Consider the following 17,015-nt stretch of genomic DNA (forward strand, 5'->3'; position numbering starts at 1 on the left):
AATTACGTACTCTCTTCACCAAGAGTGTTTTTGACACTAGTGTAATGTCAAAAACACTATTATATTATGGGACTAAGGGAGTAATTTTTACGTGGTTAAATTGAGTCAACACATGCCAAGGCAAGCACGAAAGAACGAACAAGGAGGGTCGGGTGAATCGATTCGTTTTTTATGGGAGAAAATCAGCATGAAGGGTGGTGGTGGGAGGTGAGGCAAAACTAAACCGAAGATGCGAGATTAACAACTCCTAATAGTAGAGATGACGTTAAAAAAAGAACTCCTAATAGTAGAGATTGCCATTCACTTTTACTTTTTTCGTTCAAGGCTTTTACAACATTTTCATAAGTATGTTTGTCTTTATGTACCATACTAGCTACTTTAAAATACAATACAAGATACTTAAAGATAAATGTGTAGTTTTTGAATAGTTTGCAGGTGCAATCTGATTATTCTTTTTTCCTTTTGCGTAAAAACTTATAATCTATTTATCGTCAATCATGACAGTACAACAAACACCAGAAAATGATAAAAATTGCATCAAGATCCGTAGACCATCGAGCGACGACTATAGGCACTGAAATGAGCCGAAAGCGCGCCGCCCTAATCGCCCCTCCTCGCCATCGATGAAGAGTAGCGTAGATTGGAATAACCCAACTTGAAAACACACAAACATAGACAAACACGACTAGATCCGAGCAGATCCACCAAAGACATATCCATTGGAGACATACCTCCACATACCCACCGATGATGCTAGACGCACCAGCAGGACGGGGGAGTAGGCAGTGAGAACCTTATTCCATCTTGACGGAGTCGTCGCCGTCTTGTCTTTATGAACAGGACACAAACCCTAATATAATTATAAAGAAACATATAAAAACGGAGCCATTCCGTCGGCAAGGGTCGGGATCCACTACGCCCCCATGCTCCTAAGACCACTGGAGACGAGGCGGACCGGCAGCAGCGGCAGCGAGATATAGAGGAATCATAATCTCTTTTTTTAGGAAGAAGGCAGCGCCTGTGTGTTGTTGATCATTGTTGCAATTTGCAACGGGACATGTTGCAATGTGGGAAAGAGAGAAGAAATATTATACGATGAGCATCATGAATCAGATGGCTCGTGGGTCGGCTAGCTTTTAGAAAGACCAGTCGGTCGATGCGTAGCACTTCCCTCCCCTTTGAAAATCACCATGGAACCAGAAACAAATTGAGATTCTTCTTTATATTTATATACAAAATATCTAACCAAATTGAGATGAGATTTACTTAAAAGTATGCCATCTATCCCCCTTTTCTCTTTTTGAAACAGATGCCATGGTAGACCGGGTGCATGGTCCTGGCTCGATTAACAACCCACAAATCGTCGAGAGCATTGATTCCCGCGTACACCGGATCCAGCAACGTCCTCTCCAGCGGCGGCCCACCGGTCATGGTCTCTGCCCACAGAAACCAACCTGGCCAACGCTGGCGCCGACGGGTGGCCAGCCCACACGTGCGAAGCCCGGCCCCCGCACGTCAGCCTCCCCCCGTCCAACCACGTCCTCCAGGCCACCCCGAGCCGTCCATCACGGCCCCCGGCACGCCACCAGCCGTCCGATGCACCCCGGGTTTGTTCCACGCCCTCCCTCGTATACCCCGCCCGCCGCCGCCTATATAAGCCCGGCCTCCTCCCCCACCCCGAGCAGATAAGATCGATCGATCGCGCAGGCGCCAGGGAGAGAGAAAAAAAAACAGTTCGTCGGTAGGGTTTCGGGGGCTGCGATGGCGATGGAGGCGCGGATGAAGGGGACGGTCAAGTGGTTCAACGACACCAAGGGGTTCGGCTTCATCTCCCCCGACGACGGCAGCGAGGACCTCTTCGTGCACCAGTCCTCCATCAAGGCCGACGGCTTCCGCTCGCTGGCCGAGGGCGAGGTGGTCGAGTTCGCCGTCTCGGAGGGCGACGACGGCCGCACCAAGGCCGTCGACGTCACCGGCCCCGACGGATCCTTCGTGCAGGGCGGCGCGGGCGGCGGAGGAGGCGGGGGCGGCTTCGGATCCCGCGGCGGCGGCGGATCTCGCGGCGGCGGGGGCTTCGGCGCCCGCGGCGGGGACGGATCTGGCGGGTATGGGGGAGGTTATGGTGGCGGAGGTGGTGGAGGATGGGGCGGACAGAGGAGATCCGGCGGTGGGGGCGCCGGTGGGGCCTGCTTCAAGTGCGGGGAGCCTGGCCACATGGCCAGGGACTGCTCGGTCAACGGCCCCGCGGGTGGCGGCGGCGGCGGCTGCTACAAGTGCGGCGAGCAAGGCCACATCGCCAGGGACTGCTTCAACGGCGGCGCGGGCGGAGGAGGCGGCGGCTACGGCGGTGGCGGCGGCGGCAACTGCTACAACTGCGGCGAGCCGGGCCACATCGCGAGGGACTGCCCCACCAGCAGCGGCTTCGGCGGGGGTGGCGGCGGCGGGAGGTTCGGCGGAGGCGGCGGCGGCGGCGGCGACCGCTCCTGCTACAACTGCGGCGAGCCCGGCCACATCTCCCGCGACTGCACCAAGTGAGGGGATATCTCTGCCCCTCCCCCCTCTATAGATTGCGCCTAAATACCTCTCGTCTTAGTTTTGCCGATCGATCGATCTGGGCCCGAGCGCCCAGCCGCAGCCGCCTCGCTTATTTTATCTTCCTCCCCCCTTCCGTTCTCGGAGTCCGTCCTAGGGGAAAGTCAGTCAGTCAGTCAGTCCGTGTGATGGTTAATTTTGCTATGAATTGGTCTCTGGTACCCGTACCGTACTCTCAGTTGATGTTTAAGGTCGTGATGATGATGGATTATTGGTGATTTTTGTGTGGTGATGGTGAGGAGATTGCAACAGATCTCTGTTTTTTGGTTTCATCGATGAAGTAAAATGATGCCGGTCGTTATTATCGTCCTCCATGATTGAATGAATGAATTCTCTCTTGTCAGATCAGATCTCTGTCTGTCATCCTGTTGTTAATTGATTATTAATCAGGTACAGTTTGTGAGGTAATTAGCTAGTGCTGGTACTTTAATCTGCTGAGGTTTTGTGTGGGGAAAGTGAGGTTTTGTCCGTGTAGGCGTAGTGGATGGGAAAGTTTTTACTGCTTTTGCGATCTACCCTTTTAATCCGGGGGAAGGCGTCAATCTGGGGTAAGCAATGGTGTCAGTTCCCCAACCATGGGGTGTCATGCCCTGTCTGGTGCTGTTTTGGATCCACTTTCCTGTCAGCGTCTAGTGGTTGCGTTGTCTTTAAGCTAGCACTGTGTCTGGCCCTGCTCACGATTTTTTGGCCCGTGCTGGTCCATATACATCTCCAGCACAATATACAAGTTGGTATACATCTTTGTTTTCTGGGATTTATTTTTGGATTGCTATTGGGATAGCTCTGTGTGACATTTAGTTTTTCTGCTGTTAGACACTGAATTTCAATCCCCACCTGTGCCTTTTTGTGCTTATTAATCGCCTGAATTAGTCTGGGACGGCGTAGCATTACTGTTGCGTTTTGGTGGGGGCGCGTAGATGAGGATAGGATAGAACGTTCATGCGCAGCACAGTTGGCCGATGGGATGGAAGGAAAGACAGAGCACACTGGCCGGCTGCAGAGTGTTTAATCCGGTAGTAGCTGTATGTTTTCTCAGGAGTGCTACTGGTACTCCCTCCATTCCAAAATATAGTGCGTCCGTGCTTCTCAAGATCCAACTTTGATCATAAATTTAACAACAAGACCAACTGTGACGGAAGAAAACATTATATAATTGAAAACTTCTTTCGAATACGAATTCACTGGTATAATTTTTGCTCCCGCCGCAATCGGTCTTGATAATTAAATTTACGGTCAAAGTTTAATCAGGTGGATAGAGAAAGCACTACATTGTGAAATGAGGAGGGATTGTACAATTTTATTGATTTATGTGTGGCTAGGCTATTTTTACTGCAACGAGACGGCCCGTGACCGGTGTGTCGGCCCCGCAGAGGCATGTGCCGAAGCGTCGCCGTCAGGTGTCAATCCGATCTGGTGCGCGCTCTCGTGCTCCAGTTTTTACTGGCCGGTCAATGCTGCTACTCTGCCGGATTGCACTGTGTCGCTTGCCTGTGTCAGTGTCCTCCCCCTGCCTTGTCTATCCGCATCCTGTGCTCGCTCTGGCCGTCGTCCAGATGGCGCGCCAGCGGCTCTCGGCCGTACGTTCGCGCGCATGGGAGAGAGAAAGAGAACGACCCTGCCGCACATGCTGTACTGCACGCTGCGCGCCACGCCAAAGCATAGAAGAAGATAATCATAGCTTCTTTTTTGCTGAAGAAATATAATCTTGGCTTAAAAAGCTTGCCGTGTGGCCGCCGGGGTCCCGGTGCCAGCAGGAGAGATCTACTACTCTAGAATGGCTTTAAAAACTGTTGGAGAAGCTCGCCTTTTTGGTTTTGTTTTTTGGTACTCCCTCTATTTCACGATGTAATGCTTTCTTTATCCTCATGCTTCAACTTTGACCGTAAATTTAACTATCAAGACCGATTGCGGCGGGAGCAAAAATTATATCAGTGAATTCGTATTCGAAAGAAGTTTTTAGTTATGTAACTTTTTCTCCCGCCGCAGTCGGTCTCGTTTGTTAAATTTATGGTCAAAGTTTGACCTCGAAAAGCGCGGGCGCACTATATTTTAGAATGGAGGGAGTATGTGTTGCCTAGGCGGGATGTAGATGATGCGCGCCGTCCAAGGTGTGGACGGTGTGGGTGATAGATAAGGTGCCACGGGCATTATTTGTCTCGATGGTATGGTGCGGAGGCGTTGGGGCATCGTATCCTGCTGCGCGCTTTTCGATTTTTCGAGCATATGTGCCGACCGAGGGGCTGGATTATATTCTCCCATCCTGCAATCCCTGTAGATGTGTTTGATTGATCGGCAGCAAGATATTTGGGCCTCCGTTGATGGCCGGTGCCGGTGAGCTTCGACGGACGGCGAGCGAGGAAACTACTACTCAGTGTTGATGACTGAGTTTCCTCTTGATCATGAGATTTCAAATTCGGAATATTTCAAAATTTGTATACCTAGAGTAGTATAGATGTGGGTCTGGGGGTTTCAGAATGCTCACCAGCACAAAGAACGACGAACTGAACCAACAACCACAAGGCGCTCATCCTTTGATCTTGTGCAACAAAGGTTCCATACGAATCCATTTTCTGGGATTAGCAAAAAATTACATTTCCATCTTTAAAAAATAATGAAAAGGTAATCTAGGTAGTGCAAACTTAACATCGTATGTTTTCGCAAAGATTGTGCAGGGTGTGGCCTTGTGCAAAAATCACAAAACGTACTTATGAAACACAAGTTTATGTGACTTGTATTGGCGAGCTTGTCACATACAGTATGATTTTTCCTTTTTTACAACTAGTCATAGTTACATTTTTAAGGTAGGGATTGCTCAAGTCATGATCACACATTCCATGGTTTTTGAGGTTACAAAAAACCACGTTTACCGGCCCTTTGGTCATTAGCTGACTCGGAGACGAATCTATATTCTTAGAAGCAAAGACAGAACTTTGACATCCCAAACCTTGGATTTTGTCTCGAAGAATGAATAAAATCCCTGTATGACAAGCCTCCTAGCTAGATTGGAAGTGAGATCCTCATTCACGGTATTCGAATGCTTGAGGTTTTTTTCTCTTGATTTGGTTGCTACTTATGAGCGTACACTCAAGGAATGCAAACAAGGATTCACAAACCAAAAGGGAACCCGTAATACCCAGATTCTGGAAATCCGCTATCGGGACGGTTTGATGCGAAGGAGCAGATAAGTCACATATATATGGCTAAATATCGGATCCTGGCTATGAATGTTACTTGTATGAGTAATAAAAATTATAAACTTCTTGCAATCTTTGCATAACTTGATCCAAACAAGTCCTGACGGGTGAACAACTTTTTCGCCTCTCCAATTCTCCACAGGCACTGGTGCCATGTAAGCTTCAGATGACCACTTGGGTATATAAAAGCAGCGGCTCCTATAAATTGGTGGCTGGGACATACATATGCGTAGGCAAAAGGCAGAAAATCGAACAGTAGATCAGTGACATCCAACTGATCGAACACCTCTTGGCACAGTACACAATAACCAGGTCACTAAATCCAGCATGAACCATGCAACAAAAATTACAGGATACGACAATACCAAGTCTAGCTACATGGTCTAGGGTTCATAACGTGTATAATATTCTGGATTCTACATGGTTCCTCAGGGTATAATTGGCATATCACCCAAAAATAAAGGGACGGAAATGTTGTGGCACCATATGTGCTTCAGGCTTGCATTTCTGAATAGTCAAAGACATGACATATCCACCAATGATCCACATCGTCTCACCCTACTCGAAAATGAATCCTGAACAAAAATGAAAAGCCAATGTAAGAGTCTGGTGTATCAGCAGAAAAAAAAAGGTGCAGTTACTTGTGACGATGAAAATCAAGATGCCGAGACATGATTTGGTAAGTATGAAGGAGAACCGCTTTACCATGTGCAGCTTATCTTGACATTAATTTGGGGACAAACTTCCATTACATCTCATACAGGTATTTCTAGCTAATAATCTAATGCGAAAAACATCTAGTAAACTGCTTCCACATGAAAATGCAGAAAAATGTCATAAAAATTCATGGCAAAGGAAATGTGAAATAAGTAGTCATTACATACACTGCTAGAAATGTTATGTGTATAGACTTGTATTTTTGAAGAAATTTTATGTGAACTGTAAGTCTTCCTGGTAAGCCTACAGAAATAGCAAATAATTTAGTGCTGAATCACAAGGAAACCGAGCACCGAATTGTTTATCCCATAAGAACAAGGAGGTGCTCAGGTCTAGGGAGCCACAAAAATTGTTACCGATCAGCACAAACTATCTACTCCCTCCGTCCGGAAATATTTGTCCACAAAATATATGTATTTAGATGTATTTTAGTTTTAGATACGTCCATTTTCATTCATCTTTATGACAAGTAATTCCGGACGGAAGAATATTATTCAACAACACAATAAGTGAAGGTACGCATGAACATACATTTGAGCTTGATCAGAGCCAATCAAAATGTGAAGGTACTGTATCACTACTCTGAACTAATCTATTCAGACATTTGTGCTAGTGCCTACAAGACCAGAACTAATAAGTCAACAAGCCCACAACTTGCGTCTTTCTGTTTCTGTCTGCAACACAGTTAAAATAAACATCCTCTGCCAACAAAATGGGTTGTTTTTTCTGTTGCGCTCAGATTTCCATGCCTCAAACAATTTGCAATCCTTACAAATTGTTCTTTCTATACATACAAATTCACAAGTTTGTACTTCACTATTTGCTTTGTTAGTTTCCGTTCCCACATATGGTTAAAACAAAGTTTCCTTCCCACACACGAAAATTAATTTTGGAATATAGCTAGAGAGCATGGAAAGTGTCACTAGTTTGCTCACGTAGGTTAAGTGCAACACACACACTAGTGCAGAACTGGGCAATAGCACCGGTTCGTAAGGCCATTTAGTGCCGGTTCCATAACCGGCACTAAAGTGTGGGCACTAAAGCCGCCCCCCTTTAGTACCGGTTCAGCACGAACCGGTGCTAAAGGGCAACCACGTGGCACGAGCCAGCTCCGGGGGCCGGGAGCCCTTTAGTACCGTTGGTAACACCAACCGGTACTAAAATGTTTGGGGTTTTTTTGGTATTATGATTTCTTTTTCATTTAATTTTGTGTTTTCCATTTTAATTCTTTTTCGTTTGCTGGTATTTTACGATACTACACATTGTACACGTTATGCACATATATATATATATAATTTCTAGTAGAACCAATCATATATATATCATCAATGTCTCACAAACCACCATATTAATTCACACATACACACATGTATAGCTATATACAATTTCTCCTACATATGCATGTTGCCTTCGAAGCAAAAATAGATATAATCTCGAATACATCGTCTCGAATAATAGATATAATCTCGAATACATCGTCTCGAATAATAGATATAATCTCGAATACATCGTCTCGAATAATATATAATATTGAATAGTACATCACTGGCTAGGTAGCTAATTAAAGATCGAATACTACAGAAGAATCTAGGACACTCGCGGTTCCTGCGGCGCGGGTGGTGGACACCCAAAGAGAAGGAACCCTCACAGGATCATAGCTGAAGTGAGATCTCTGAAGAAACTGCCAGGTATTGAAGAACCTGCCGCCCTCTAACGCAACCATGTAGTGATGGACGTGCTCGTCCTCCTCCTTGACACGGCGACATACCACCTCCGGCGGGGCCGGCTCCCTCCGCACCGAAACTGGCCCACGCGAACGCCACCAAACGAGATCAGGGTCGACGACGGGACCCGGGGCCGGGTTCCTCATCAAGCGGCGCGCCCCTCCAGGCAGCACCTCCCAGTGCCAGCCCGGCGGAGCCCAGTCCCGGACATGGGTCAGTCGGACGTCGTCGCGGACGGGTCGACGGCGAGGATGCGGGCCGGGCATCGTCGAGAACAAATACTAGCTATATGCCCGCAAAAAGTAACATTTTTTTAATGATTGGATTTTGATAACTAAAATTTCTAACATTTCTATATAACACTAATTATGTTATCATTGCATATGTCAAAATTCTATATGCTATTTCATACTAATTAAGCATCTAACACTAAAAACAGAAAACACAACTTTTATACATCCATTAAAAAACTGAAAACAACATTATATGAAAATTTTCCATACTAATTAAACACTAATTATATCCATCTAACATGCATTCATACATATATACTAGTGAAAAAATAATAATCTAAAAATCTAAACTAATTAAACATACAAAATACGTATATACTAATATATACATGCATTAATTCATACATATGTACGTGTGTGTATGTGTGTGTTCATCATGCTTGTGTGTGTGTGTATGGGCTCGGGGAGGGGCGGCGCCCATGGTGGCCGCCGGAGGCGAGGGAGAGGGGTTAGAGGGGGAGAGCTCACAGCGGGGCGACGGCGACGGTGAGGCGATGGCCGGGCGGCGACGGGCCGGGGCGTGACGCGGGGGCTGCGACGCAGGGACGGCGCGACGGGGACAGGCCCGGGGCGGCGACGGGGACGGGGGCGGCAACGGGGACGGGGGCGGCGACGGCGACGGCGTCGATCGATCGGGGCGCGCGGGCGGTGCTTCAATGGGGAAACAGAGGAAGAAACAAAGAAAGAATGAAATTTTCGTAAGTGTTGTATATATAGAAGGCACCTTTAGTACCGGTTGGAGCCACCAACCGGTACTAAAGGCCCGTTTTGGCCAGGCCAAGCGACGGGAACCGCACCCCCTTTAGTACCAGTTGGTGCCACGAACCGGTATTAAAGGGGGTGCGCTGGCGCAGGTGCGGTGCGCAAGTTTAGTTCCACCTCGCTAGCCGAGGGGCGACTGCACTGGTTTATAAACCCCCGTGCGGTAGCTCTCTCGAGCTCCTCTCCAAAGCAGGCCTACTGGGCCTACATGTTCTGTGCTGCCCTGTTGGCCTACTGGGCCTTTGCGGGCCTGCATCCTGGCCCAACAACAGGTTGGGTTTCTAGTTGTATGCAAGCCGCTCTGGCCTAGTAGGCGGGCTTTTTTTTATTTTTTTGCTTTATTTATTTTTGAGTTGTTTTTTTGTGTATTTAGAGTTTCTTTGTGAATATTTTTGCTTTAGGTACAAAAAATTACAAACTTTCTGGTAGTGCCCGTAGTTTTCAAATTTGAATAGTTTAAATTTTGAATTATTTGAAATTAGTGTGAATCACTAGTTTGTGAATAACTTAACTTTAAAAATCAGTAAAGGCATGAAAGAATTTGTTTGCAGATGAGTTCTCGTCCGAAACCCTGATACTCCGAAAGAGATTGTCCAGTTTGTACACGAAGTGCGTTCAGTTTTTGCCGTGACTCTCTACTCTTTCGCACATGCTATGTGGGTGAAATGATAATACCATGCTAAATTTCAACATTTTCGCAGTTCATTTTATAGTGATTTTCAATTTCACGGTCATTTAACTCTCTAAACAATTAGGTAAATGACTGAAAAACAACAAATGATGTCAGAACATGTTAGAAATTGATGACGTCGCTTTGAATGCTGCATACGGAACACAAGAAGTTCGGAGTTCAAATAAGTTATTAAAAATAAAAAAGAGGTGCAATGCTGGTTAATTTGCTTCAAGCCTTTCGGAATAGTGTAGACTGCACTGCACATAGCTCAGTGCAATCTATACTATTTCGAAAGGCTTGAAGCTAATCAACGTGCAGGTGAGCATTGCGCCTCTTCGTCATTGTCTCTGCACTCACAGCTTATAAACCGTTCATACTGCCTCTCTCTTGGCGAGGTGGGACTAAAAATCAGCTTACTAAGAAACTCTAGTACCGGTTCATGTCATGAACCGGTACTAAAGGTCTTCGTGGGGCCCCCAGCCTGACCACAGCCGCACTGGCCTTATTAGTACCGGTTCGTGGCATGAACCGGTACTAAAGGTTGCCTACGAACCAATACTAATGATGCCCGCCCGCCTAGCCGTTGGAATCGGCACTAATGGTCACATTAGTGTTGGCTCATATTCAAACCGGCACTAATATGCTTTACATTTGACCTTTTTTCTACTAGTGACAGTACCTTGATAACTTTATAAATCCTCTCCTCGACCACATCGCACTTGACTTCAACTATGTTAAGGTGCCGTGATATTGCAGACGGTCTCTCCATTGATTTGTAGCTTCCTTTCAAATGCAGTTTATTAGTTGGTCCTTGCGCTAAGAAAAAAACATTTAAACCAAGATGGATGACTGGTAATAATTTTACTCATGCAGCTACTGTCCATTAAAAAGTTCTATACCATGGAAAAAAGTTGAAGAGTGAGTTTCTCTAGAACTGGTGAGTTTTCCAGAATGCAAAGCAGTGGATCCAAGCCAGGAGCTTCGCACCAGTACTCGTTGAGTAGTAAACTCTTTAGCTTGCTGAATGTAGGGCAGTGTTTCAAATCTCTCCAGAAAATGAACTGGAAAGAAAATACAAAAGTAAGTAAATAATTAAAATAATCCTTACTGAAAATACAAGGTGATGATCTAATGCCGAATTAAAACCATACCTTTCTACGTTGAGATCTCAACTCAAGATGTTTAGCACTTGAGACACCACCCAGAAGCACAGTGTCGCCGCTGCCATCATCCTTAATGGGAACACAATTGTTGCATGCTTTATCATTAGCTCCACAGAAACCACCAGAGTCGTCGTAATTCAAACATACATCCACGCAGTTAACGCCAAGATAAACACGCGCCGTCTCCAGCGACGCCATGCTCTCAAGGCATGGCGTTTTAGTGCCCGACAAGCCGACTAGTTTCAGGGTCAGCGAGACGAGGCCCGGAGCAGAGACGATCACCCGGCGACCCAAGCCGAAGTGGCAGCCGGTGATGCTCAGATTCCTCAGGGAGCACGACGATATCCTGCCGACGCTGACGCTGCAGAGATTCATCTTCAGACCCCTCCAACGCTGGGCAGCCAGCGAAATCAATGAAACTCTTTGGTAGGTCCACATCGTGAAGGTCCAACGTTCTGAGATGCCGAGAGACGAGAGGCAGGTCGTCCAGGTAGAGGCGCAGAGGGCCGTTGACATGGAGGGTGAGCGCCCGGGCTCTGCACATCACGGCGAAGCGGGTCCATAGGTTCACGTGGGTCTGGTCTTCTTCCACGAATACACCGAGCTTGATCTCGACGGTGTCTAGATCGGTGCGCTCACGCAGGACCAGCAGGTGGTGCATGAAGTTGCGGAGGTGCTGGAGGTGCTTCTTGTCGTCGAACCTAACGATGCGCAGGCCGGTGGTGGACCTCCAGAGGTGGCGCCAGCGCCGGGCGAGCACGCACGTCCGCACGGCCGACTGAACCGGGAGGAAGGAGAGCACGTGGTGGAGCATGTTGTCGGGGAGGGCGCTGATGTGGTCCGTCACCGGCGGCGCACTCTTGGGCTTCTTCCTAGGCGGCATTGTGTCGCCGGCGCCTCGAGGCAGAGGACGCGAGGGTGGAGAGAGAGAGAATGGGATCAAATGGACAGATAGGCGGAGACGCGGAGTCTAGGCCAACGATAGAATAGGAACTTGGAGATCCTTGAAGCGTGAAAACTGCTTGGAATCACGTTATATCCCATATTTTCAGAATTTTTTGTGGGTTGGTTGTGATTTCCTTCCAACAAACAAATAATTATATTCCCTTTGTTCACTTTTATAAGTCCTTGAAGACATTTTAGATAGTGTGTAAAATAGTTCATTTTCTTATGTCTGAAACGATTTATAAAAGTGAACGGAGAGAATAGTGATTTTGTAGATATCTGACGAACGTCACAGGATGTGGTTCCAGCGAACGCCCTATCTTCCATTGGTTTCGTTTGCAGGATCCGAGCCACGTCGGACTTTCGAAAACCATTTCGCTATAAGAAAAAAGTCAGCGAACTATTTTCAAAACACTACAGCGCGACCCTCTGTCTAGGACACCTGGGTTTGAATCCCGATCTATCTTTTTTTTCCCTTCTTTTTACCAGATAGCAATTTCTCTAGGAAAAATCCACATGGAAGTTTTATAAATTTTCAAACAACGTCACATGGTAATTTAAACATTTTTCCTTTTTTGTTTGTTTGTTCTACAAGCCAAGCTTGTTTTGTGCAAAGCATTTTTGAAATAAACGATGGCATTTTTATTAAGAGATGACATTTTTATTATTAAGGGATGACATTTTATTAGGAGATGCCATTTTTTCAGTAAGAAGAGATGACATTTTTAGATTAAGAGATGACACTTATTACTATTATTAATTTTTTCAAAATTTTATAATTTTGTGCGTATTTTTTAGTTCATGACAATTTTTAGGTAGAGGATGGTACTTTTAAAGTTTTAGAGGATGGCAATTTTAAAGTTTAAACAATGGCAGTTTTGAAGTTGGCATGGCATTTTAAAAACATTAAACTGGACTTTGGCCCAATCGGGGGGGGGGGGGGGGTTGCTCTGGCCTGCAACCTTGACAACCAAGAGAAAAGGTCGCCGGGAACTCGTGGCGACTATTTGTCGTTTTAAGCGAGGTGAGAGGGGAACTCTCGCCGAAGTTTTTCAGCCACCTACATCGTATTGGGACGGCCCACTGGCGAGCGCGTACGGATTGAAAATTCAGGGAAGGAATTGGGAGAACCAGGGTTCGATCCTGGTCTCCAGGCTGCGATCAGGTGCTGCTAGCCACTCCTCCTAGGGTTCCCTCTTATGGTAAGTAGTAGGGCGCGTCCTACTTGAGGCTATTCGATCGTTTTTTATACATGTTCTCTTTTATTTATTTCATTCTCCATTTTTTTTCATTTTCCTTGCATTTTGTTTATTCTCCTTTTTTTGTTTGATTTTGTTTTTCTTCCCCATTTTTTGTTTTTTTGTGTTTGTTTTTGTTTCCACTCTCCATTTTTGTATGTATCAAAAACATTTTTTAATAAGTGATCAGCAGTTTTTGTATACATGTTCAATGCTTATTCAATATTTTGTCAAATACTTGTTCAACATTTAATACTTCTCCACAATTTTTTAAATACTTGTTCAACATTTTTAAATACTCGTTCATCAATTTTAATACTTATTCAACATTTTTCAAATACTTGTTCAACATTTTTAATACTTAATCAACATTTTCAAATACTTGGTCAACATTTTTCATATAGTCGTTCAACATTTTTTAATACTTATTCAAACATTTTTCGAATACTTGTTCGATATTTTGAATACTTTTTCAATATTTTTCAAATTCTTGATCAACATTTTTGTAATACTTATTCAACTTTTCAAATACTTGTTCAAAATTTTTCAAATACTTGTTCAACATTTTTTAAATGCTTGATTAACATTTTTATATACATATCAAGAATTTCATCATTTTATTAATACATGGTCAATATTTTTTGTATACACATTCAGCATTATTCAAAGCATGATTATTATTTTTTAAATATTATGCAAAGTAAAAAATTTGTAATATATATGTTTAGAATATTTAAAAGTGTAAGTAAAACAAAAAATGGAAGAAAAAAATAAAATAAAAACATGAAAAAAAAAGAAAGAAAAGGAGGCACTGTACCTAACGCGAACTGGGCCAACCCATATCGTCGTGTGCTTCAGCGAGTTAGATGACTCTCGCTTAATGCGTGGTATAGGGGCGCCCCCGGGAACTTCTCCCCTAGCGAACAATTCATTCGATGGGTGGCCAGATATTGGCGTCCTAGATTTTTGTGTGGTGCAACATGTTTTAGATGGCATGGATATCTTTTCCATTCCAATCGATGGAAAAACATTACTCGATCTGTGATTGAAACATTTTCACTAATGGATGGAAGCCCGTGGTACCATATTTTAGTGCTTGGAAATGTATTTTTTGTGTAACAGAAACAATATCGATCATGAGACAAAAAAAATTAAAATATCGATCATGAGGTAGACGGCGCGTGGGTGTAGAGAGAAAATGGGATCAAATCGACAGATAGGCGGAGTCTAGGCCAAAGATAGGAATTGGAGATCTTTGAAGCGTGAAAACTGCTTGGAATCACGTTATATCCCATATTATCAGATTTTTTGTCATTTTTTTATAAATACAGTTTTTTTTTGTAGTTTGGTTGTGATTTCCTTCCAACAAACAAATACATAGTTTGAAACTGTAGACATCTGACGAACGTCAAGGGGATGGTTCCAGCGAATGCCCTATCTTCTGTCGGTTTCGTTTACACGAATCTTGGCGCAGGATCCGAGCCACGTCGGATTTTCAAAACCATTTTGCTATATGAAAAAAGTCAGCGAAGTATTTTCAGAACACTACAGCCATCGCACTGGCGAGCAGCGCGACCATCTATCTAGAACACCTGGGTTTGACTCTCGGTCTATCTTTTTTTCCCTTCATTTTACCAGATAGCAATTTCTCTAGGAAAAATCAACATGGAAGTTTTATAATTTTAAAACAAAGTCACAAGGCAATTTAAATTTTTTTCCCTTTTTTTTGAGTCAAGCTTGTTTTTGTGCATGGCATTTTTGAATTAAGAGATCACATTTTTATTAAGAGATGACATTTTATTATTATTAGGGGAGACATTTTTATTAGGAGATGCCATTTTTCAGTAAGAAGAGATGACATTTTTAGATTAAGAGATGGCATTTATTATTATTAAGAGATGTTATTTATTATTATTATTAATATTAAAAGGTGATTTTTCATAAAAAAAATTGCGTATTTGTTGGTTCATGACATTTTTTATCTAGAGGATAGTAGTTTTAAACTTTTAGAGGATGGCAGTTTTAAAGTTTAAAGGATGACAGTTTTGAAGTTTGCATGGCATTTTGAAAACAAAAAACATTAAACTGGGCTTTGGCCCAATCTGGGGGTTCGCTCTGGCCTGCAACCCTGACAGCCAAGAGAAAGGTCGCTGAGAACTGTGGCAACGTTACAGTGCAATTTGCAAACAGGCGCCTGCAGCAGTCTAAGATGGGCCGGCCCATTCTATCTTTTTCCTTCCTGTTTTCAAAATGTCAAAAATAGTTCTGGGAAGGGATTCTAACTCGCAACCCGTTCGTTGCAAGCGCTCAGCTCTAGCCACCAGGCCATCCACCCTCGGGTGTAAAGCTAGTTCGTTTTCTTCTTTTTATTTAGTTCTACAGTTCGGTTTATTCCTTTTATTTTTTTCTCATCTTTTTTGTTTTCTTTATTGCGTGTTTTTTAAATTCGTGAACTTTTTCTTTAAATCTGTGAACTTTTTGTGAAAATCGATGAACTTTTTCCTGAATCATCGAACTATTTTTCAAATTCGATGAACTTTTATTGGAATTCAATTAACTCTTTTCAAATTCGGTGAACTTTTTTTTGAAATTCAATGAATTTTTTTTATGAAATTGTATGATTTTTTAAAATTTGATGAACTTTTTTCGAATTTGATAAACTTTTTTTAATTCACGAGCCGATTTCCATTTTTGGCGAACTTTTCCTTTCATTTCATGGTTTATATGAATGCCTTTTCAAATCTATATTTTATTTATTGAAACAACGTATAGGGGGTATATAATACTAGTATATGTTTAATGTTTGAACTGTATGAAAGATTAAAGAGTTATGTTTTCCGATAGAAATCAGCAAACTGAGCTTGGTCTGGTGGTTAACCCTTGTGGGCATCTACTTGGGCGTGATGAGTTCGGCTCCGGAAAATCCTATTTGCCGCTCACTGCGTCAAACTGCCGGTGCTTCGCACAGGAGAGCGACCAAGCAGCCACGCGACGGGCAGGCCCGTTTAACCGTCCCAACACTCCTGGTTTTGGGAACCTTCTAGAGGTTCCCAGCTGGTTTTTTCTGGTTTTGGGAAACTTCTAGAAGGTTCCTTGAATGGGATTTTTCTTTATTCTATTTTTCTATTTTCTTTTCTTTTTCTCTTATTTTCCTTTTCTGTTTTTTTCATTTGTTTCTATTTTCATAATGTTCAGGGTTTAACGAAAAATGTTCATAATTTTATAATTTTGTTCATGAATTTGAAATTTGTTTGTCTTCCAAAATTTGTTCACAATTAAAAAATGTTCATGCTTTTCAAAATTTATACGCAGATTCGAAAAATGTTCACAATTTTTTAATTTTGTTCACGAATTTGAAATTTATTCATGTTTTAAAATTTGTTCACAATTAGAAAAAATTGCGGTTTCAAATTTTGTTCAGAATTCAAAAAATGTTTTCAACATCATAATTTTGTTCAGGAAATTTGAAATTTGTTCATGTTTCAAATTTGTTCACAATTCGAAAAATGTTCGCAGTTTCAAAATTTGTTCGCAGATTTGGAAAATGTTCGCCGTTCCCATTTTTAAATATTTTTCAAAAATTTAAAAATGTTCATGTTTTCAGAATTTGTTCACATTTTTGTAATAATGTTCGCATTTTCAAAATTTTGTTGACAATTTCAAAAAGTGTTCCTGTTTTACACATTTGTGGTTATAATTCGAAATGAAGTTCAA

At 43.4% G+C, this 17,015-nt stretch overlaps 1 protein-coding gene and 1 pseudogene across 1 annotated transcript; one reads left to right on the forward strand and one right to left on the reverse strand.

The window, feature by feature from the left end:
- Positions 1-1,671: 1,671 nt before the first annotated feature.
- On the forward strand, positions 1,672-2,940 carry LOC125513341 (glycine-rich protein 2-like). The gene has a single exon (XM_048678437.1). It carries the CDS (start codon positions 1,762-1,764, stop codon positions 2,533-2,535), a length of 774 nt encoding a protein of 257 aa, XP_048534394.1. The 5' UTR covers positions 1,672-1,761; the 3' UTR covers positions 2,536-2,940.
- Positions 2,941-10,562: 7,622 nt separating this feature from the next.
- LOC125516498 lies at positions 10,563-12,001 on the reverse strand (annotated as a pseudogene).
- Positions 12,002-17,015: the final 5,014 nt, after the last annotated feature.

This window comes from Triticum urartu, chromosome 6, assembly GCF_003073215.2.
Source record: "Triticum urartu cultivar G1812 chromosome 6, Tu2.1, whole genome shotgun sequence".
NCBI classification, from domain to species: domain Eukaryota; kingdom Viridiplantae; phylum Streptophyta; class Magnoliopsida; order Poales; family Poaceae; genus Triticum; species Triticum urartu.

What these genes read in the sequence shown, in the direction of transcription:
- LOC125513341 (XM_048678437.1), top strand. Translation starts at nt 1,762, where the DNA reads ATGGCGATGGAGGCGCGGATGAAGGGGACGGTCAAGTGGTTCAACGAC.